Genomic DNA, 23167 nt, shown 5'->3' on the forward strand with positions numbered 1-23167 from the left:
CTCAGAGGCCGAGCCACACAGGTAACTCAGAAAAAAATAGAAAGGGGAGGAAAAAAAACTCTAGGGCTTGTTATGGAGTTCGTGTGAAAGAAACACGGATTTCCACCCTTCTCTACCAGTTAAACCAGTATCTCTGGATAGAGCACACTCAAGTACTGCAACAGGTAGAGTCTCTGACCGCAAAACTCTTTCGTTGCTCCTCTGAAAATAATCTCCCCCCTTCTCTCTCTCTCTATCTCCGTTTACCTCAATTGAGTTTCCAGACCTTTTGTTCGCTCTTCTTATCACTTGGAAAAAGGTGAACCCTCGTGTTATTTTTATTTGAATCTTTGCTTTAATTGTAGTTTTTACCCTTGTGGTCCCTGATGGCTTCGCACAGTGATACTCTGGTGGTGTTCTTTGGGGCAACAGCTGGTGCAAATGGGGGTAAACTGGGTTCGGATGAGAGGGAAATAATTCTCTTGGTGTGGCAAATTGTGGATCTACATGAGAAAAAGGTACGGACCTTTCTGACCCGTTCGTTGTACGGTTTCTTATGTACCTTGTGGCATAGTGTCTACCTGTAGTGGAACAGTATGTTTGACATTTAAACCAACATGGTGTGTGCTCCCTGCTGGAACCGTCTGTAGCCTGCTTTTCTCTCATGTTAGCTTAGCACCACATCAATTCTCTTGTTAGCTCACCTTTTCACAGGTGTGTGACCACTGGTTTTTTAACAAGCAGGTGAATGAGTGTAATTTCACTTAATGGAGAACACACACACCTTTTTGGTTTGGCATGTCAGCCTCTCGATATAAACAACGCTTTATTGACAATTAAGTGCTCTGTGCAACTACATTGTCAATTGTTTGTTTGACTTTATTAAAAGTTTATTTCCTGAATGTGGGGGGTTGTGAGCATTTCATTATTTCCACGCTGTATTCTGCGCCATGAAATGCTAAATCCCTCCGCAGGTCGGGAAGCTTCACAGATGTCTTGTCAAGCCCGACACTTTGGAGCTGACAGACCAGTGTAAAGAGGACACAGGGCTGACTTTGGACGACATCATCAAAGCTGAGCCCCTGGACAAAGCTCTGCAACAGGTGAGTCTCTCAGGATATTTAATAATGAGGGGGGGATGTCAGTCACCAAGGTGAATCTTTCAATATTTTTTTTCCCACTAAGGTGCCTTTAATTTACAACAGGCCTTTTAAAAACCGTCCTGGTGCTCAGTTTCACACCAAGTTTGAAATCTCTCAGTGGGGCTCTTAATCTATACAGTATGAACGCTGCAGCAGCTCATTGGTAACATGATGAGAAATTCAGGAGCTAATTAAATCTAGACAACTTTCAACTGACAGTTTTCGCCCAGAGCGAGATGTGACATGACAAGCCTGGCTCAGGTATAAAGCTGAGGAGTGTCAAATTTCCTTCATGACCTTTAAGAAAAATGGTCTTCCACCTGGATGGGATATGTCATTGGTTTGGCCCTGACAGTTAAACTGTGCTGACAGTTTGTAGAAGCTCAGGAGTCAGGATGGGTAGAGCCCGGGGCGTATGGAGATAAGGAGTCGTCGCAGGTCTAGTCTTGTCTTGGCCTGATGCATGCTGCAGACATCTGGAAGGGGGAATGTTTACCTGGGACCGCACCTCTGTTTTAGGCTGAAGGACAGACAGCAGGGGAGGCTTTCATGATCCTGGGCTTTATCCACAGCAGCTGGTTACAACACTTCTTTATGACCAAGACATGAAATTGCTCTCTGGTTTCCTCCCTGTTGGTAGGTTTGTTTTGACAAAAGCACTTATGTTGCCAAACATGTTTTTCAGCCATCTTTGCAAGATTGTTTGCACTGGGTGCACTTTCCCACCCCTCCGGTATTTTGTAGTTAAAAAACCTGTCATTATCATGGTGGACCAGTTTGTTAGGGTTGATATTAGTGCTGGTCTGAATGCCATGCATTCATAAGAAGAGTGGTTGGGGTAATCCGTCAAAAATGGGGTTGCTTTCTTTTAAATTCTTTCTCAGGTTTTATAGCAATGATGCTGCTGTAGTTGTGACACTGAAGCAAAAAGACTGTTAACATTTCATGGGAGTTTAGTCTAAATACTGAAGTATTTTGTGCCTCAAACAGGCCTGGTAAGACTTCAGTTCCCCTGGAGGTTAGTTTGTGTGCTGAACCTTCAAATATTAACCCAAGCAATCAGCTTGTTCTTTTCATAGCTTTGTCTTGCCGGTTACTTTCTCTTACTATTGGCCATTCTTAGTTTGATTTTATTCTTGTTGATGGAGGGAAGAAAAGGAAGAAAATGGCAATTTTTCCAGGTAGTTTGGCTGTTTTTTAAGGCCTTTCCAGCATATTCAGTGATAGACAGGAAATAAGCCGCTGCCTCTTATTGGTGGGCTTGTATTGACCTGTGTAGCCAGAGCCCCCAAGGGCGTCTGTTAGTTTTTCTTTGGTGAAAGATTTATAAAGGAAGAGATTAGGGCTTTAACACTAGACGCTCTTGCAATGTGCCAGTTATACTCCATGCTATTGTTGTTGTGAATGCATAATATTCAACAGGATAAGCTCCTGGTACACATGCAATTCAATATGTAAATGTTTCAGCAATTTTACACATGTTTGAAATGGAGCCGCTGTCTATTTTTCCATTAAAGTCAGTCAGTGGGCAATTTGCCAAGTCAGAACACGTTGACATCTTTTTCATGATGCTGTTCCTTTACCCACAAACTGATCCAGAACAAAGTCAGACAAGTATAAACATTGATCTCTATATCAAATGCTATAAATTAGCTAATTTTAAGTTATACATGAGCATATGATGATCACTAAAACCCAATAGTGCTGCCACCTTTTAGTAGAAAAATAAGTAATCTGTCTGGAACGATTATTTCAGACTTAAACACACTTTAAGTAATTAAAAAACCTTGTGTTAGATAAATTCTTCACATCCAGTTTAGTCTTCAGCATGAGGGCTCCATCAGAACAGATCGATGTGTAATGATGACTATAGACGACATGTGAGTACTCGCGTGTGTACATTTTATGACTTCATCTGTGACACTTTTTATCACATTATGATGTGTGTGTTTCACACCTGCACTGCAGTGTGGGTCCTGGGAGTGGGCTGACAGTGTAACGGTAGTCAGGCTGTTGCGACACAGGCTTTGTTTCACTCCGGGACATTGACGACATGTCACAGCCTGTGTGGAGTTGCATCTGATGTGAGGATTCACACACTTTGTTGTTGTTGTTGTTGTTATTGTGGAACTGTAACTCTGTCTTCTTTTACTCACGATATGTAATGATTTTTAACCATTTTAGACCACAGCCAGAAATGCTGACTTCTGTCTTTGGCTTTGAGTTAAGTTATAAACATTTCGTGAGATGACTTAATATGCTGAGTCACATCCTAGGGTCATTCACTAAACCTGGATTTTAAGGCTACGCCAATGGGCTGCATGAAGATGACACGCAAAAATCATTTTGATTTGTTTCAGCCCAAATGTACGATGATGATAGTTATTACAGCTCATCGTCAAGGCTCTTCTATCACTGCTGGGTGTGTCTAAAGATTCCTAAGACCAAACTGTCAAATTAATCCTGCTATAAAAGCAGGATCTTAAAAGAATTTTGATCTTGAATTTTGTGCCTGTCGCTGCAATGACTATATTTGCATAAACACTGGAGACATCAGATTAAGACAGGGAATTGGAGAATATGCTTACATGCAGTGCAATAACCTGATTACTTTAAAATAACCTTTCCAGGCGTGTCTCCATTAACCTTTTAAGTGTATTAGAGATAAATGTTATGCAAGAAAACTTGGAAGTATATGACACAGAAGCTTAAAGAGATTTTTTTGGAGAATGATGGTGCAGCGAATGAACAGGCTCTGCAGCGGGAGACATGTTTTCCTGTAATTTGTACTGGTAACATACTGTTCAGCACTAGTAACTCTGTCTGTTGGTTTGTTTCAGTGTCAGTTTTAGACAGACATTTATTGAAGTTGTTTTGAATGCAAGGACACACAGCTATTAATGGTCTTTCCTTTCATCTTGTCCAACTGTGTGTTTCATGTGCTGGGTCTCGTCATATGTGATGTAAAAATCTTTTTAGAAACTGGGTTAAACGTACTCATGGCCAAAGTTTTTCCAGCATGATGTTTGAGAATTTGTGTTGCTGCCAAAGACCAGCAATAGTCACTAATAATCAACTTATTTTACCTATTAAAAAGTGATACTTTAATTGTTGCAGAAATGTTAATCTCATCACACACCATTCTATCCATGTTTATTTTTCCCCAATTTCAAATTACCATCCTGACTGTAAGCAATGGTACGACTCTTTCTGTGTCACGAAATGTGCTACGGTGGCAGTGTGTGTTTTTAGCTTTAGGTCCCTTGATCAGTTAGTTAGGGACTGGTCTGACACTCCCTGCTGCTCTTATCGGAGTTTGTTTCAGCCACCACCACCCTACCATACAAACAGTCCGGCTCCATGGGAGAGCAAACTCTGATAGGACCATGTTCAAAGGCCACTTCCTCCCCCTCATCTGTGGAAATGCCTTTTCAGGGGGTATAGTCAGATCAAAAGTTGTTTTAAGAGAATCTTTCCTTGGTAATATGTGTGAATCCTGAAATAGTTTTGGAGAAACGGATGCTATGTTTGCTTTAAACTAAAATAAATGTCTTTTCTTCTGATAGTAAGAACATTATCATATATATGACCTGGCTGTCCCATCCCAACTGGTAATGAGTAGCCAATTTGTGACCGCAGAGCCAAGTGTGCCAGTAAGGCATGATAAAAATGTGTGTATCACTGAGTTCATTTATTATTTGTTTAAAACAGCAGTAGAGCTGTATTTTAAATGTTTCTGACAACAAGTTGCAAAAATTACAGAAAAAAAGTATGACTAATGGGATATGTGTTGTGTGTGACACGTTTCACATAAACTGTCCTTTCATGTAAAAGAAACTGTATTTTTTTTTCTGTAGGCTGTTTGGGCTTGAATACCTATTGTCTCCAGCAATCTCTTGTCAGTTCAAGATTTGTCTTGTGTTCAGTTTGTTTACTCAGTTTAACTTGTGGTTTTTGACACAGAGGAGAAAGGGAGAGGGTGTGTCGCTACCTCTTCCACAACATTTGCTTTTCTCTCAGTAATCCGGCTTTAGTAATTGAGCAAGGTGGAGCTGCATGCACAGCTATGAGCAAACATTAGTCCTGTAATGACTGTAAACATGGAATTGTGCCATATGGCTATGCTTAAGATGTATCTCTGAATCAATCCATGCAACATAATTTTGGATTTTGGTGTTTATTGTTAGAACAATGAAAGCTTCAGGTATTACAATACATACAACCCCCCAAAACAAAACAAAACAGTGTGTGCACAGAAATAGTCTTGCCTCATTCAACTGGAGGGATTTTGATTCCCAATATTGTCTTTTTCTCTTCATCTTTGCTATCGTCTTAAAGGTTTGTTTTCAGGGTGTACTGGTGAGGTGATATCTTGATACTATGCTCTGAACAGTTTGTTTGAGCATGTGGTGTATGCTTTTACTAATATTTACCTGTTATTCTTATACGTAATTTATTGTAATATAATCGTGAAGTCATGTCATGTCATGATGTCAACCAATGTGGATCCTCTTACTTATATATGGACCTGTCAATTAATAACCCCTGTATCAGATGCGGGTCACCACACCTACACCGCAATCTCACTCATTTAATTGCTTTTAGTGTCCACACTGCAGAAAAGTATTTTTCCCTCACCCTTGAATATGGGTTATTATGGGTACAGTTGATGCTGTAAAGGACATTTGTACTTAATACTACTGCAGCAGTAACCAGTTACTTCCAGCTTGATAGAAAGCAGTGCTGTCAGTCAAGTCTCTTTCCTACATGAAACTCAAAAAATTGCTAGGTTTAGTTGTCTTGCTCAGGTAGTGTTTTTTTTTTTTTTTTTTTCTTTCATCATAGGTGTCCTATATCAATAAGCTCTCTAACCATTCATGACAGCTTTGGATATGCTCATATGAGAGATGATGCCTGCAGTGCTTCACTGTGTTGTGTTATGCATTATCATTGAGTTGTAGTGCAGTGCATCCATGTGAAAAGTTTGGACACATCTTCCCGTTCACTTTAATGAGAAAGCATGTCCAAACTTCTGACTGGTACTGTCATTCTTTCCACAAAGTTTCTTATCATCCCCTGGTTAAATTTGCACATGTAACGCTGTTTGGCAGCTGACTCTAACATCTCAGATATTAGAGCTTCCCACCAACATATGAACTTGTGTCTCGTGCAAAAGTGTGTCTGTATATGTTGCTGCTTTTGTTCTCACTAAAGCTATGGCAAGATTTCTGGAAATTTAACAGGGTAAATTGAGTATTGCCACTCCTGTTCCTACATGATGCCCCGCAAAACTGCAGAGACGTTAATGGCATAGCTCTGTTTTTCTCACTAATCCACAACAGCACAGATAAGTTAAGATGGCACAGATAAGCACAGAAACACAACACTGATTTTCACATTAAGTTCAGTGACCAGTGATTTTATAGTTCTGCTGGTGTTCATGGGCCCCAATGAAACTCCACAGTAAATACTTTTGTCAGGTTGATCATTTTTATTTTTCACTCTTCTGGCCATCCACCCCAAATCACCTAAATGTAACCCTGAAGCATTTTTTCCTTTGTCAGCAGCTGGTTGGTGTTGCCAAATAGCCCTGCACTTCTGTCTGACTGTTAGGGAGCATGCCCCAACACGTACCTCTAATACTCTCTCACTGTCTGAAGATCTGTCATATAGAGCCAGTGGCCATGTGAAACTTCTGCCTCTTGTCAGTCACAGGGATTTAGGTGGTCCCAACATGCAAATGGTCTAATTTTGCCGTCACAGATCGTGACTTTGAGGGTTCAGGGGGGAAAAAACAAAACATTAACTTTCTGAACTGGCCAATGACGCGAGCAAAAGGTATTCTCCATCTTGCATTGTAACAATGAGCAGCAAGTGGTATTAATGACTTCAGAAAAGTTTAAAAATTTCAGTTTTATGCAAAGTAGTCTTGGTGGGACTTGGGTATGACATACTGACTCACCATATCCTAAATACGCTGTGTTTGTATGGATTAATTTGATGTTCAGTGTCAACCAACTGGATCATAGATGAGTGGTTGTGGCATATCAGTAAGAGAAATGACAATTTTGCTCAAGAAGTGAGAATTATAAATTATTAGTCACAGTATATTTCAGAGGCCCGATTCCGTGCACAGTATGGTGATCTAAATCAAACCTTGTTATGTGAAAGCTAATCTCACTGAGAATCAAATGTAGCTCACTCATCTAGCAAGCCAACAGCCTTTGACTTTTGTCATACTATTTGGTGGACCAAACTAGTGCAAAAAGGTGAGCAAATATTAGATTTGATTTCACTACAGGACTTAAGTGAGATGTCCATGCTGCTCTCTGTCTGCTGGATATTTTGGCTCAGATGGTGTTAGTTTATTTTGGTGTCTTTTGTAGCATTTGTGGTCAAAATTAGCTTAACAAGACTTTTAACCTTTTGATTTTTTTAAAATTTAAAACTTGCCTGCCTTTGAAGGCTAATCATCAAAAATCTGAAGAAAATGATTTAAAACATTTTTAGAAATGCAGCACTCTGACCTAGGATGTCATTAGCCTCAGTTTATGTTGATATTGAAGTGACGGCCTCTGTTGACAGTTAAATGCTGCCAACAGGTTGACACAACACAAGGAATGGGGCGCACTGTATGTGGTAGTTCTAAATAATGTGCTTATGTGGGATGTGCTGGTATTTAGGTTTGTGTGTTGTAGCCATCAGAGTTTACATAAAGTGGAGATGGACAGGTTGGACTCGTATGGGTAGTTTTTCCTCTTGTCTGACTGCGTCTGTTGGTCGTGATCCTGATAAGTGGTGTGATCATTCCTGTCCTTTTGTGTGCTCCCTCCCTCACTAGGTAAACACTAAAACCTGTTAAACAAGCCTTGTTCCTGATGAGAAACACACACAGACAGTCACAACACCACCTTCACTTGTCTGCCCTTCAATTTCCACTTTGTCCACTGTGTTTTTCTCACTTTTTTTTTTGCAAAACAGATATTTGAACCAAATTTGACCCATATATTGTGATGTCACAAAATGTTTGCAAATTAATAGGAGTGGGGTAAGCTTAAATAAATGACCTCATTAGATATATTGAGCATATTAAGATTCAGTATTGATAGTCCTGCTTTCCTATGATGGGTGAAATTTCTTTGACTGTTAGACATTGTAATGATTTCCATATTTAATTGTATCTATTCTCTCTGTTTCATTATGCAGTTCCAGCAATCGGTGTCATCAGAAGTGAAATGCCTCGGCAGAAGCTCTTACACGCTTTGTGTCAACAGTCCCCTTGTCATTCGACAGGCCCTCCACCCCGAGGCTTCCAAAAAGGTAATTAATGTTTCTTCTTGTATCTTGTTAGAAAATGAGAATGAATTGCTTTGATTAAAAAAACAAAAACAAAGTTGTAAATACATACAGTATGTTTCCAATAGATGTTTTTTTTGCTAATTGCTGAGCACTAGCATGTCATGCTCTGCCTTGAAATACCAGAAACCCCACTAAACCAACAAGTTACGGCTTTCATGGCTCCAGTGAGCATGTCCACATGTCTTATATGTTAGTGTGTGATAAACACATTCATAACACCCATAATAAGTAATGCATTTATTTTGAGTTTGTGTTCCTAGTTACAGCTCTGACACTGCTCTTCTGAATTCTCTCTTTTTCACCTCTTTGTCTTGTTAGCTTCCTGGTGTATCTGATATCATTATCCGCTGGACTGCCATACTAAATCCTTTGTTTTTTGTCTCTTTCTTTTAGAATCTTGTCCTTCCTGAATGTTTCTTTTCATTTGTGGACGTGACAAAGGAGTTTCACAAATGCTGCCCCAATGCCGGCCCTGTGCAGAAGCTCACACTCTCCTCCATGCTGGAATGTATCCATTACTAGTCTGTACATGTTGTCTGACATTCACTTAAACTGTATCTGTAGCCACATCATGTTAATTCTGTAAGTCATAAATACTCTTAAGTTTATAGACTTTTATTAATTTCTTTGCTAATTCAGTTCAGGTGTACTGATGTAAAAGGATGTCGACACAAATTGCTAATAGCAAAAAAACATCAACAAGTAGTTCAAAGTTAAAATAACAGACAACTAAAACCGGACAGCGTCCTTAACTGTGCATGCAGATGTTGGCCTTCCCGCTGAGTCAGAGCAGTTGATGGGGGTGAGGGAGGTGAGGAGCATGGTGCAGCTGACACTCTGCATCCTGGCTGAGCCGTACAGTAAGTAACCGCCAGACTTTGTATCTATAATGATTAGACGCGGAATGCCTCTGAACTTTTGGGCGCTGCCCTAAACTCTGATCTACCTGTGCAGAGAAAGCAGAAAAATACCTGGTCAATATGACAATCAATGAAGTAGCGTGCACTGTTATCAAGGAGCTCGCAGCGTAATGTTAACCTACTTTTACTACCAGATTGTGGGTTTATATAATCAGCACTGTGGCTGTGTCATTGCTGAGTCGGAAAACCTGTCTTGCATGTTTTTATTTTCTGGAAACTGGAATCAAGCAGACTTTGATAAGAAAGAACAGTTTATGTACAATATGTTGATCATATTATTTCCATTTTGTTTCCAGGATGTTTTTCAGTGTAACCAGCTCTTGAAAATGTGTGTTAAAAGCAGCAAACCCTCTTATTGTGTGCTATTACCTTTTAGATGTCTTCGTGCAGTAGGGATAGATGACTTGAAGGATGTTACAGTGCAAATAAATCAATATCTGATACTTTTCATCTTGACTGTGTCAGTCCCCTCTGGCTTTACCCCCTTAATAACAGCAAAGTATGTCTTTGGGTGTGATAAGTAACAGGAATGCAGAGTGGTCAGAACGTGTTCACTGCTCAAGAAAGAGAACATTGTTTTGGACACATTTAACAATACAATTTTCCTTTTTTTTTAATTTTCCTTTTTCAGATCACACATTTTCCTGTGTTGAAACAGTGAAGTACAAGTTTGATTCTGGCACATGGTATGTATGAGCTTTTCAATAGATATACATCTTTGTGTGTGTTCCTGTCACACCTGTTTGCAAGGAGTGTTGTTTACAGACTAACCCCCCCCCCCACCCCTCCCCCACCAGCCGTATTCAGACCTCAGGGCCCTTAGCATTGATTACAGCAACAAGGATACCACAAGTGTGTTATTAAAGCGGTCCAACTTTGCCATCAAGCGCTTACCTGGCTATCTAGTAGCAGAGCACGAAATCCTGCTGTTCTCAGACAGCCAAAAGCCCATCACCTTGACAACCCCCTGACATTTAATCATGGGAGTGTGTTACTGTGTTAAGCACTTACTGTGAGTGGTCTCTCTGTCTACAATCTGTGGACAGTTTGCTCACATTTAACAAATAGGTTGCATCTAATGTTATATTCTAGTATCTGTGGAGATGCTTTAAATAATATGTGCTAGTAATTGTTCCTTTCTCATTACTGTCAGAATGCCATTAATGTTTTTCTCCCTCTACATGGTGTTTGGTGCAGCAGTAAGACAGAGCCAGTGGACAGTGAGACAGTCATCAGAGCGCGGGGGCTTCCATGGCAGTCCTCAGACCAAGACATTGCTCGCTTCTTTAAAGGCCTCAATATTGCCAAGTATGTTGGACTTGCATTTTCCAACAGCTCTGTCACTCTATTAAGCTTTATTTAGCTTCTGTTGCAGAGGAACATTTTACAAAGGGATATTAAGAGCAGATTTGTGGCATTTTTTTTCCTTTTTGAAACTGTTTGTGCAATTGCAAAATTTATTTTGAAAATTTCAATGTTTATAGGTCACATAAAACACTTTTTTTCTTTTTAAATACACAATGAAACCTTCCAAGGTCTGGGTTTATTGCTAATATCTTGTATTTAAAGGTACTTGTCGTTTTTTATACAGAAGAGTGAAATGGTCACCTCAGTTTGATAGGTGTTCCCTTAAGCTAATAAAAGCTCTGATTACAATGTGCAGCAGAAGGTGTAATCTTGTTAAAATGTCAGATAATCACAAACATTTTTGGAGGCATTAGCTGATGCTGGGTACCCACTTTCCACTTTCCTACTTTCGATAACCATACTGTTCAAAACCTGCCATGAAGCAGAAGTGTGAATCTAAAGGCAGAGGGGAAGTTTCAGTTTTATACCTGGTTGTAGCTCCATGTCCTTATCTGTACTGCACCTGTGTTTCAGAGGTGGCATTGCCCTGTGTCTCAATGCTCAGGGCAGGAGGAACGGCGAGGCCTTAGTTCGCTTCATCAATTCTGAACACAGGGACCTGGCGCTGGAGCGACACAAGCACCACATGGGCAGCCGCTACATCGAGGTTAATCTCAGCATTTATTTCTTGTTCATTCATAATTGTGATGTGTAGTATAGTTTTGTTTGTTTTAAATATACTTGGCTGAACACTAGTCCCCTTTTCTAAGCCCTTTGACTGTCAGTGTGGGTCTGTTAAATGTCTTCAGTCTAACTAACTAAACGATCCTAAAGCCTCATCAGGGCCAGATTACAATGAACGGTGAAGCTTCAGCAGCATTTCTGATAAGGCATTTAATAAAACGGGCTCAATATCAGTTAAAAGCTATGGCCCAGATGAAATCAGTGCTGTTTTTTTTTTTTTTTTTACTGTTTTTATTTTGTTTATTGGAGTGAAGATCTTTCAGATTAAATGTTACATCTGTGTTAGTTTATGGCTAAATCCACTCTTCCATCTTCTCAGGTCTACAAGGCCACAGGAGAGGAATTCCTCAAGATTGCTGGAGGTCAGATTTCAGATTTTTTTTCCCCCCTCCTCTGTGTGTATGAAGAGTCATTGTGAATGGCTTTCTGTTAGTGTCTGGCACCCTTTTTATTTCATGGCTTTTTCTGCATCTTTGAGGAAAAACAAGACCCTCCCACATCTGTAAAAGAGCAGCTCTGTAGTGACTGTAGAAGAAGGGATCTCATTTTTGCTCTGGCTCTCTCTCCTATTACCTGTGTCTTTGCCTCATCCCAGTGACTCTCCAGCAGCTTATCTTAGACTAATGAAAGACGCTTTGTGAGAAGCTTCCCCCACTGCCCCCCATCCCTTCCTCACCTTCTCGTCCTTAGCCCAACCCTTAGAGGCCAGTTAGAGAGAGATTTTACTCTTGGCTAACAGCAGCTCACCTGTTCGGTTCAGCCTCAAGCTCCACTCCCCTGTGGGAGAGATGGCTGATGGCCGGTGAAAGGACAAGCTCAGTGCTGATACAAAGGGGGTGTGAAGAGACAAAGGCAGGGCCCGGGGCCTCTGGACCACAGAGCAGCGGCCAGCGGTAACACAGAACAGAGATAAGTGACAAAGAAAGTCACTCATAGCAGATAACTTACAGTGGCTGCCAGTCTGAATATGGACTTTACTCATGAGTTAAGATCAATACAGATTGACAGCACATTGGACTTTAAGCAAATAGTTCAAGCAGACGACGTAGCTGCAGTTATCGAGAGAAATCAAAGCAGTTCATAGTAAAAATGTTAACAGATGTTTATTCCAAAACATTTAGTGTACCAAAGGAGGAAAATTAGATTTCATATTCTACATTTTTTTACTTTAATTTGAGGATTTGTTTGACCTTTTAACATTCAATACAAATAATCAGTATGGGCCCTGAGTCTCCTGTCTAGTAGCAGAAGAAACAGAGACACATTTTCATAGCTCTGTTCAGATAAAGATTATGGCTGGCTAGTCAGTAAAACCGTTTTTGCCTGAGCAGTAACATTCAAACAATGAGCCACTGAACTTTATATCAACAGTGTTGTTTATTACACTCACTAAATGACAATTATATCTTTTGATTAGTAATCAGAATGCAATTCTTTATCTGGCTGGAGATGTAGTTTAATTTGCTGCATCAACTGGATACTTTCTACATACAAAAGGTAAAGTTGAAATAAAACATGACACTGTGAGCAAGAGTTAAATGTGAGATAGGAGAAGACTTTTTGTTTTTACAGTCTCTGTTGCACGGGCATGTAGGTTTTCATATCCTCTCAGTTTTTGCAAGTCAAACCTCAAACTAATCATCAAATTAATCTTGAACTATGATAGTCTAAAGAGGACATGGTTCAGATGGTCGGTCCTGTGCACACATCAATGGACAAAGCCAGTGTGACACATTTTGGTTGCAGACCAGCCATTTCAGCTGTATGAACACTTTTTGCTGCAGTCTGCTACTCTGCTGCCTAACCACTGGATGGTGACACTATAACATTCCTGACTTGGTTCACTTGGTACTGTTTTTCAGTGGATGGCAGAGGTCACATCTTGCAATGGTGCGTAACATAATCAAACATGTTAATACTAGAATAAAAACTTGCCATATAACTGACTTTTCTTGGCTACAAAGTCTGCACCAAAACTATTATCAAAGAATTTTACCTCTTGGATATTATCAGATTATTTGTTTATATTATCTGGTTACAGTTTCTCAATCGATTTTCCAGAAAAATTACTATTTCGATGAAACACTGTAAGAAACACTAACAATAGATATATTCCTGATAGAGAAAGTTATCCATGTCGCTCACTCCTTGTTTGAAAACAAACTGATGAGCGACACTGGGATTGTCTTATTTTCCCAGTAGCTGAAGTCAGGTGTTTGATCTTTGCTATTCTCTGACACCAGGTACATCCAATGAGGTGGCCCAGTTCCTGTCCAAAGAGAACCAGGTGATTGTCCGTATGCGGGGGTTGCCGTTCACCGCTACACCCCAAGAAGTGCTGGCCTTCCTCGGTCCCGAGAGCCCAGTCACAGATGGCGCCGAGGGTCTGCTATTCGTCAAGTACCCTGACGGACGTCCCACTGGTGATGCCTTTGTGCTCTTCTCTTGTGAAGAGTATGCCCAGAATGCCCTGAAGAAGCACAAGCAGATCCTGGGGAGGCGTTATATCGAGCTGTTTCGGAGTACTGCGGCTGAGGTGCAGCAGGTAAAATCTTTTAACTGTCTGGGCTGAAAAAGTCTTGGAGCTGTAAGTTCAAATTTCATCAAAAGTGCTCTAGGATTCAAAATGGGTATACTGTAAGAAATCTAGAGGCTAGGGATGTGGTTTCTAAAGCAGGTGGCGGTCCTTTAAATAAAATAATTGATTTTAAGCCCCTATGTTTGGCAGCACTAAGTGTCCCGAGAAAGGTGAGTGCTTGGTAGCTGATGCTTTGCTCTGACTGTTCCATACAGACAACAACAAAGTCCTCTTTCAGGGGTCAATAAAATGTTGCACATAATTCTGTTTCAAAAGAACATTGAGACTTGTAAATAAGAAGAGGGAACTTGTGGCTTTGGGTTTCTATTTGAGACACACACATGCCAACGTTTTTTTCTGCCAGTAATTTGAGTACTTTTTGATACAAAACAAACTAATCATGCTTTTTATTTATGTATTACATTTTGGGGTTTTTTGCAAGTAAGGCTCTGGAGAAAGACTCTTTCTCGTCAATGAAAAATCAAAAAAGTCCCTTTCTATTTGTGATACAAATCAACATGGGCTGAGGTTCACAGCAGCTGCTTCCCCTGCCAGCAACATTTCCAAAGAGAGGATGTTATGACAACATAGAGAAGTGAGCAAACACAGACTCAGAAATATGTGACGAAACATTATTTCACAATGTAAATTTCACTGTGAACTTATTTTCCTTCTCATCTGATTTTGCAGAAATGATTCTGTAACTGTAGTCAAGCTTCTCATTGACACTGCAAAAATTGAGGTGGAGTTTGGTGTCAAATGAACTTTGTTGACCTTGTCCCATTAGAGTGTTGACTGTAGGGGATTACAGATGTATGCTAAAAATTAACTGTGTGTGTTTTGGTTCATCATCACCATTCCTCTTTTGTGTCTGCCAGGTCCTGAACCGCTACATGTCCACCCCACTGATCTCCACACTGCCCCCTTCACCCATCGTGCCTGTCCCAGTCCTCGCCTCACCTTCCTTCCTTTCATCAGCCAGCAGCACCCGTGACTGTGTCCGCCTCCGTGGTCTGCCCTACACCGCTGGCATTGAGGATATTCTGGAGTTCATGGGAGAGCACACTGTTGACATCAAACCCCATGGAGTCCACATGGTCCTCAACCAACAGGTCAGACTGGTGGGACACACATGTACATGTAAATCTGCAGGTTTTAAAACTATGTTAAATGTCATCCCCATTCATTCCATGTCAAATATCAACTCTGGGAGTATTTGAGGTAGGTCTACTGTATGATTCTTGTTGTCCAAATACAGCAGGCGCAATGCTTATGCTGCCTTTACTGTTCGCTGTTTATCATTTGCTGTCCAGATTTGTTTTCTGCACAAATGTGATGCTGTTCAGAGTCTCCAACTACCACATGAACGCAGCATTATAGTTATGATAAAACAAAAATTGAATGGTGAAAATACCAGATCCATGTCACCCAAGAAGACCAGATCTATGCCTTCTGGTGAAGGGCTCAGTTTGGGATTGTATGCTAGCTCTGGACCAGGGATATTGACTAGTATTTGAAATCAAATACTAAATGTTAACTTGTGGAAATCCCATTGGGTCAAATGTTTTTTGGGGATTTTTTTGTATGTTTTTAACAGACAAATTTCCTCTAGCTAATGTTTTTTAATTATATGCATTATATGATGTATTTAATATCTCAATCTGTGACAGATTTTGGTAAAATGTAATCTGATATCCCAGTACTCTCTTTTCACCAAATTTTAGCCATCAGATAATTTACAGTAAAAATGTCCCTTTTCTTCATTTCTTCTCTCTGCAGGGTCGGCCCTCTGGTGATGCCTTCATCCAAATGAAATCACCCGACAGGGCATTTATGGTGTCCCAAAAGTGCCATAAAAAGACGATGAAGGACCGTTACGTGGAGGTGTTCCAGTGCTCCACAGAGGAGATGAGCATCGTCCTGATGGGAGGAACCCTGAACCGCAGCGGACTCTCCCCTCCACCCTGCAAACTTCCCTGTAAGTTAATGAAGCCACCAGTGAAGGTTCCTTTCTTTTGATTATGGTGATAATTGAAATTGATCAGTTAGGATTTACTATATTTACCATCATTTTTTTTTACCTGTTGGGACACAGAAATGCTGCCTGATCAAGTATGCAGACAGATATTTGTTTTGTTTTTTGTAAACATCTTTTTGGGGGGAGCATTTTAAGACTTTATTACAGTGACTGCAGAGAGTAGACAGGAGACAAAGGGAAGAGAGAGAAAGACGGGGTATGACATGTAACAAAGGAATAAATACATAGAATATAAAACTATTACTTGTCTTCTTCTGACACAAGGATGCCAGTTTCGACTGGACTGAATTCAACTCAAACTCTGTACTTTGCTCTGTGCAGCTCATATCTGCCTGTGGTGCTGGAGATTAGATTGGCAGCCACGAGAGAGCGCTTTTATTTTTTTACTTTTCTATGTATTTCTTTTTAATAGTCACTGATCAACTTCCCTTTACTATTTTCATCTAAGACTCATTAAATAGTTGTCTGACAAAGGCGTTTTTGCTTTTTCACGTATATCATCATTAGAATTAGTTACAGTAAAAAAATTTCACCCCGACTAACCTGGAAACACTACAAGGTCAGCAATGTTGTGTGTCACCGTGTTCCCTGGTTGGTGCTGAGGGTGACCACAGTCACCCACAGTCTCACACTGATAGTGGTTGTTTGTAGGTAAATATATATACCGTCATTTGTGTTTGTTTACATTGTACGCATGACAGCCTGAAGGACACAGTAAGCTTCCGGCATGCAGAAGCTTTTTTCAGACTTTCCGGTTGAATGTGTTGTTAAAAGGAAAAATCTGTAGGTTTTTGTTTTCAGTGTTGGTCTTAATTGTATAGTTTTGTCATTGTTCGTATCTATTGTAACATTCAACTAATCAATGCTCTTGGTTGAGACCCGAGTATGCAGTGACACAAGTAGAGAGTTTAAAAATTGAATTTATGGATGTTTAAACTATTCATATAGCTCATAATAAACTTCACTGCTGGCAGGACTGTGCTTGTGCTGTGAACAGGCATGTAAATGACTACATCTGTCTCTTCCTGTAGGTCTGTCTCCCCCCACAGCTTACGCCGCGTTCCCCACCCCACCTGCCATTCTCTCTGATGCCGCCCTCTATCAGCCCCCCCTGCTGGCTGCTCCTAGACCCCATCAGACCACCACACACAGCCCCGCTCACACTCTGGCTTACTACCCCCCTCAGCCACATCTGTACATGAACATGAACATGAACTACACCGCTTATTACCCCAGGTTAGTGCATCAGCAGCTACAGCTAACTGCTAGGTCAGCGGAGAAAAAATATGACAAAAATGACAAATGTGCTTAGACCGGTCCTCCTATTCTTTACCACTTACACTTCATTCAGCTTGGCTCTCTTCTTCTCTCACTCTTCATCTCCTCCATCTGCCATCCTCTCTCTCCAGCCCCCCAGTTTCTCCCTCCACAGTTAGCTACTTTGCAGCTCCACCAGGAGCAGTAGCAGCAGCAGTCGCAGCCCAACCCCACCCTGCTGCAGCCGCCTCTCCTGTGCTGCCCCAACCTGGCGCCCTGGTCAGGATGCAGGGCCTGCCCTACAATACTGGAGTCAAGGACATCCTCAGTTTCTTCCAGGGATACCAGGTCAGTACTTCTATAGATCTAGAAGCTGCCTTGTATCAGTACATTGGTGTTTGCAGGGATGTAGCGGGCATCCAAATATCAGCCACTTGATAATGACAGTGAATTTAAATGCCGACCAGGTTAACCGCTGTCAGTGTTTTTAGCTGAATTTTGTTGATTGTGAACTCTTCTCACAGTCTGCAACTCCACATGAAGAAGTTTCAGGGTATCAGACCTCTGAACTTTTCCCCTGTATCCATTGGTGCTTTTTATCGCAGAATCACACTACAGCAGTATTCAATTAAGGGACATGTGTGCACTTGTGTGTGCCCCCCCCCCTTCCCCTCCCCCTTACCCCATCATTTTTTTTGCCGCCAGGCCAGATTAGGTGGAGTCCTCTGAAGCAGGTATGTACCCTAACAGGTGTGGCTTCAGACAGGGAGGGAGAGGAGAGGGGTGGGGTTTGAGGTGGAGGGGTTGTGTTGTTTGAACAGAGTTTGGGTTCCGCTTTTGGTCTTTATGGCTCTTGTCATTTAGTACTGCTACAACCCGTATATTATGAACTCTGTGTGTGTGTGTGTCAATTTCAAGTCAAGTCAATTTTATTTATATAGCGCCAAATCACAAGAGAAGTCATCTCAGGACACTTTGCACATAGAGCAGGTCTAGACTATACTCTTTATTTACAGAGACCCAACATTCCCTTATGAGCAAGCACTTGGCGACAGCAGCACGGAAAAACTCCCCTTTAGTGTGTGTGTGTGTGTTTGAGAGGGAGAGTGAAGCTGACACCACTTCTGACTGTTGGCTGAACTAGAGTAATTCTATCCCTAATGGAGTGAGTGTGTGTTTTCTGGCTGCCGTAGAGTTTCTCACACTGGCCCTGGGTGAGAAAATAATTCCCACACCAGCACTGGTGTCCTTTAACCACCAGTCTCATGCTTAATCACATTGGTGGTTCCTTTTATCACCACATTTTATTTCTTCAGTTTTACGCAGAATAGTTACGGCAACAAGATGGTTGTCACAATCAATATGCTGTGACGAGCTAATTATATAACTATTATATATAAAATAGAATAATGAAAAAGTAACATAAAATAACAATACCAGCAGTAACATATTGATAAAAATAATAATTACATAAAATATTACATCTAGAAGGGCCAGGGGAAACAAAAGAAAAAGACAAGGGGGAAAAAGAAAGGAAAATAAATAAGTAAAATAATAATAAAGAGTCAGTGGTGTCAGTCAGTAGCACCCTGTGTACGCAGGATTATGCAGAGGTCACATCTCACATTATCTATGCACTCTGCATGGTTCAAATGATGCCTGGACAGCCAGTATTTGGTGTGTGTGTGTGTGTGTGTGTGTCATTGGTTTGGTGTGTTAGTTAGTTTTTTTTTTTTTTTTTTTCTTTCTTTCTAAGAGTGTATACCTCTGCATCGTCTGTGCATCCATAACTGTGTGTCATCATGGAGACTCCCACCCCTGACTGTCCGTTCATTATTATGCTATCTGTAGTACGCCCCTGATGAGTACAGCGGCGTGGTTCAGATGAACGAACAGGCCAGGAGTCTGATTCAGCCCAAAGAATGGCTTTGTCTTTAGGGACTCACCCCAAGGTAAGAAGAGCCTCCAGACCAGAGAACCAGAATGGACAGAAAGGGCATTTCCTTGACTATCATTAGGTCGTTTGGGTCACTGAACTGCCCACTAAGCACTGAGTTGGTGATTTGCAAAATGTCTAGAGGTCAAGCTTAGATTTGGGCTGAAGGATGAAAACTTTTTTAAGTGTTTGGTTATATTTAAAAATTACATTTCTATGACTATATAATACTTTGGGGACATGCTCTACATTGCTAATATTTTAACTTCCAAATCACCAGTGCAGTGTTTACTTGGTGTTTAACCTGACTAATAAGACCACTGATGAGTCACCAAATCTCATACATTTTGCAAAGAAAAAATTTTAATTTGGTTTTGAATTCATCAATCAATATATTTGGTTACTGTTGCAATCCACACATTACAGAAACATCGTAGCTTCCCAAATATGGCCGACATGAAATTTCAGATTGTGTCCACTATGGACAATTTGTGGGACTCAAATTGATGCTGCAGTGGAGAAATGTTTCTCTTATGAGAACTCAGCTCTCTAACATAACCCAACATACAAATGCCTACCAGATTACACATGAACAGGACCAATCTGAACAGGAATGCCCAATCTAGCCATCGTGGTTCTAAGCTCCTGACCCAGCATGTCAGCCTGTCTGCTTCCCAACCGAATCTGCCACATAACCTTCATGAATCTGTCTCTCCTGCTAGGACTGTTAGGAGTGCTGATTCTGGATTCCTGACCGACACTTTTGACCAAAGAAATATGCTGTATGCAGAATTTATGATATATCAGAGACACTTATTGTTTTTGTATAGTTATTTCAGGCCTATGAAGTGACTCCTGGTCAAAGCCGTGGTCTCACACCTGCTAACTGTAGATTACCGGTTCAGTTTTACAGCTTTTACAATAACTGCCTCCTGTAGATAATTTGCATGTGGCATTATTTGACACCCGCTCATGGCAGGAAGTTTGGTATTGACAGCACATGGGTTTGGCTCTAATAACAGGAAAATCTAAAGATCAAATTCTGCAGCAAGTTAGTGTCAATTCAGTACGTCTTTTAAGCTTTTAGAATGTGTAAAGATTTGAAAAACAATATCAGGAAAATGTCATTACTATCATTAAACATTCTGTGTTCAACAGCAGGGCCCGCAATCTGCAGGTTTTTCATTCAAACCAAGCAGTAGTGCTCATGAATTCACTGGCTAAACCTTAACTTGATGAGGAATTAAAGAGTTAAATCACTCAGGTGTTCTGGTTGGAATGAGAGCCTGCAGACTGCTGGTACATGATGGCCCGTCCCTGATCTACAGCGATGGTGAAAAATATTTGTATGCTTGTTCTTAGACAGAATTGAGACCTTCACAAACCACTGAGCTTTTTAATAGTGACTAGTTGATATACAACTTATTTTTGTGTATTCTACATCGTCAGCTATAGAATTTAGTTTGATACAAACATGTATTCTTGATTTCTGTCCTTTATGTTATATTTTACCAAATTACTATGTAACCATCAATCAAGCACTAAACATTAGATACTTTCACGTTGCTCCTGCTATCATACATATTGATTTAGGATCACTGACGAGTAGTTGGTCTCGATTCAGCACTCCTACATTAAATCACTTTATGACTTGATCATTTCCAGTGAACAGTATCCCGAACGCCATATCTGACCCACACTGTCTCCCTCTCTCATGCTCTGAAATGTGATTGTCCAACATGGAACGGAGTTTACTCACCTAATCATCAAGTTGTTTCATATCTGCATGTCTTTCTTTTTTTTGCATCAGACTTGATTTTCGATGCAAGACGTGGATGCATGCGAACTAATGGTTAATTAATGTGCCTGCGTTGTGGGCTTCAGATCCTGTGGGAACAGCATGTACTCTGCTTTTTCTCTTCAAGCTCTGCCCATTAATCTTTTTTTCCAACCTAACTGGACCAGTTTGATAAGATGACTTTTCTCATGGCATTGTTCCTCCTCAGCTTTATGGGCTCCCCCTGGTGTTTTCAAGGCGCCACTGCATGAAATGGAAGCGATAATTACTTTGTCTTCTTTGTTTTTGTCTTTTTTTTTTTCTTTTTCTCTTTCTACAGCTCCAGCCCGACGCCGTTCTCATCTTGTACAACTTCAGTGGCCAGTGCAGCGGCGAGGCCTTGATCACCTTCCCTAGCGAGGAGATGGCCAGGCGGGCCGTAGCCGAGCGCTCCAACCATCCCTTCTACGGCCAGCAGGTCCATTTGGTCTTCTGTAACTGACCACTAGTCCTCCATCTCTCTCCATCTCCCTCATTTAACCTCCCACAGAAGAGCACTCGCTTTCTGAACAAACCTCTTCAGCAACAACTTTTGCTTTCCCATCGGAACAGGTTCCAGTACAGCTACTGAACCTCTACCTCCTCCCTGATCTGCCATAATGCTGGCCCCGACACTCCTGAAGCTGCTGTTGGAGTTTTGTATTGTTGCCATGTCTGCTTCACCATCCAGCTCCTCAGGTGAAGCAGCTGAAGTCATTCATGTTGGGCTAAATTTCAGGTGAAAGTCTTGCGTAGCGTTACTGTGTATCTGCTCTTACTGTAATAGCTGGTTGTTGAGACGTGATGGTGTGGAGCCTGGAAAAACCCATGTCAGTGTCTCTGCTCAGCCACATCTGCATGTATATTTATACTCTATATACAGTATGTGTCCTTCATAAAACTGTACAGATGTTCATCCTGAAATGCTTGACACTGCTTCCACCTTACACAAGCGTTCTTCTGCACGACCTTTTCTGTATATTTCTGTTTCACTTTATAACACTACAAGACTTTTTTTTTTTCCTCAGAGTTTATAATCCTTTGTGTTAGCGCTACGCAAACACAGCTGTGTGTATGTACATGCACAATGTTTATTGATTTAATGGCCTCCAGCAGTGTATTGGTGCCATTTAAAAAGAGAAAAAAAGCCATAGACTGACTTAGACTACTGAAAACAAAGAGACTGTTCTTCTCAACTGTCTTGGAGTAATTTAAACTAGTGTTGAGCTGCAGGGACTGTTGGTTAAAGAGCAATATTACAGATGTGCCAGTGTACCAGCTAATTTTTGTATTTTTGTCTGTCTGTAAAAACCATTTATGTTTGACGTATGTCATCTGTCTTCAAGCACTACAGATTTCTTTTTGCTCTAATCAAAGCTTTAAGGAACCGAGAATCTTTATCAGAGTAGCATAATCAGTTGATTCTATTTTTACTAATCCCATTTCCTTACAAATTGGAGATTTTGTTAATAAATGTAAAAGACCTGAGGCGTCTCCTGATGCCTTTTATAATTATTGACCTCAACTACGGTATCTTCTGTTCTTATTTCCAGACTCTTCACAGTGATCAGTCTGTAGCATGCCTTGATTTCTGCTTTTGAACAGAGTACTGTGTAAAGCTTTTCATGTGACAGGCCTGCTGACAGCTGTCCAAGCTTTTTCGTCATCACTGTGCCTACACTACCCAGAGTGCAATACTGGCCCAAATAAGGCTAGGTCAACCTCTGGTGGCAGAGGAGATATTTGTTTCTTTTGTTGCAAGTTTGAGACTTGTATGAATTTAGAACTGTGTATAAGACTGTAAACAATAAAAAATGTTGACAATAAGCAGTGTTTCATTTGGTCTCATTCAGAGAGATGGGCACATGATAGAATGTAACATGACTTTAAACATCCTGATGTTTAGACTATAGGTGTCTGTCATCAAACATTGTAACCAATAACACAATACACACCATATTATTACTAGGAGGTGAATTTGACACCCACACATACAGTGAAAGGCACATTGTCAATGAGCACCATCCCAATATTCCTGTATCTCTTTCAAA

General features: G+C 40.8%; 1 protein-coding gene across 4 annotated transcripts; it reads left to right on the forward strand.

Moving 5' to 3' along the window:
• Positions 1 to 22943, forward strand: esrp2 (epithelial splicing regulatory protein 2). Of its 4 annotated transcripts, XM_042416830.1 has the most exons (17): positions 1 to 164; positions 345 to 497; positions 954 to 1082; positions 8328 to 8441; positions 8874 to 8988; positions 9245 to 9340; positions 10032 to 10086; positions 10598 to 10708; positions 11282 to 11414; positions 11811 to 11853; positions 13735 to 14036; positions 14948 to 15181; positions 15849 to 16047; positions 17139 to 17343; positions 17517 to 17712; positions 19216 to 19316; positions 21418 to 21504. In XM_042416830.1, exons 2-16 carry the CDS (start codon positions 366 to 368, stop codon positions 19300 to 19302), a joined length of 2151 nt encoding a protein of 716 aa, XP_042272764.1. In that variant the 5' UTR covers positions 1 to 164; positions 345 to 365; the 3' UTR covers positions 19303 to 19316; positions 21418 to 21504. The 4 variants fall into 4 exon arrangements, with proteins under 4 accessions (XP_042272764.1, XP_042272746.1, XP_042272756.1 ...); XM_042416812.1 differs by lacking the exon at positions 19216 to 19316 and having other exon boundaries at positions 21418 to 22943; XM_042416822.1 differs by lacking the exon at positions 19216 to 19316 and having other exon boundaries at positions 10601 to 10708; positions 21418 to 22943.
• The last annotated feature ends 224 nt before the right edge of the window (positions 22944 to 23167 follow it).

This window comes from Thunnus maccoyii, chromosome 1, assembly GCF_910596095.1.
Source record: "Thunnus maccoyii chromosome 1, fThuMac1.1, whole genome shotgun sequence".
Taxonomy (NCBI): Eukaryota; Metazoa; Chordata; class Actinopteri; order Scombriformes; family Scombridae; genus Thunnus; species Thunnus maccoyii.

Coding starts and splice junctions, on each gene's coding strand:
- esrp2 (XM_042416812.1), top strand. CDS start 366: ATGGCTTCGCACAGTGATACTCTGGTGGTGTTCTTTGGGGCAACAGCT. Junction 8,989..9,244: donor ACTCTCCTCCATGCTGGAAT/GTATCCATTACT, acceptor CTGTGCATGCAG/ATGTTGGCCTTCCCGCTGAG. Junction 11,854..13,734: donor ATTCCTCAAGATTGCTGGAG/GTCAGATTTCAG, acceptor CTCTGACACCAG/GTACATCCAATGAGGTGGCC.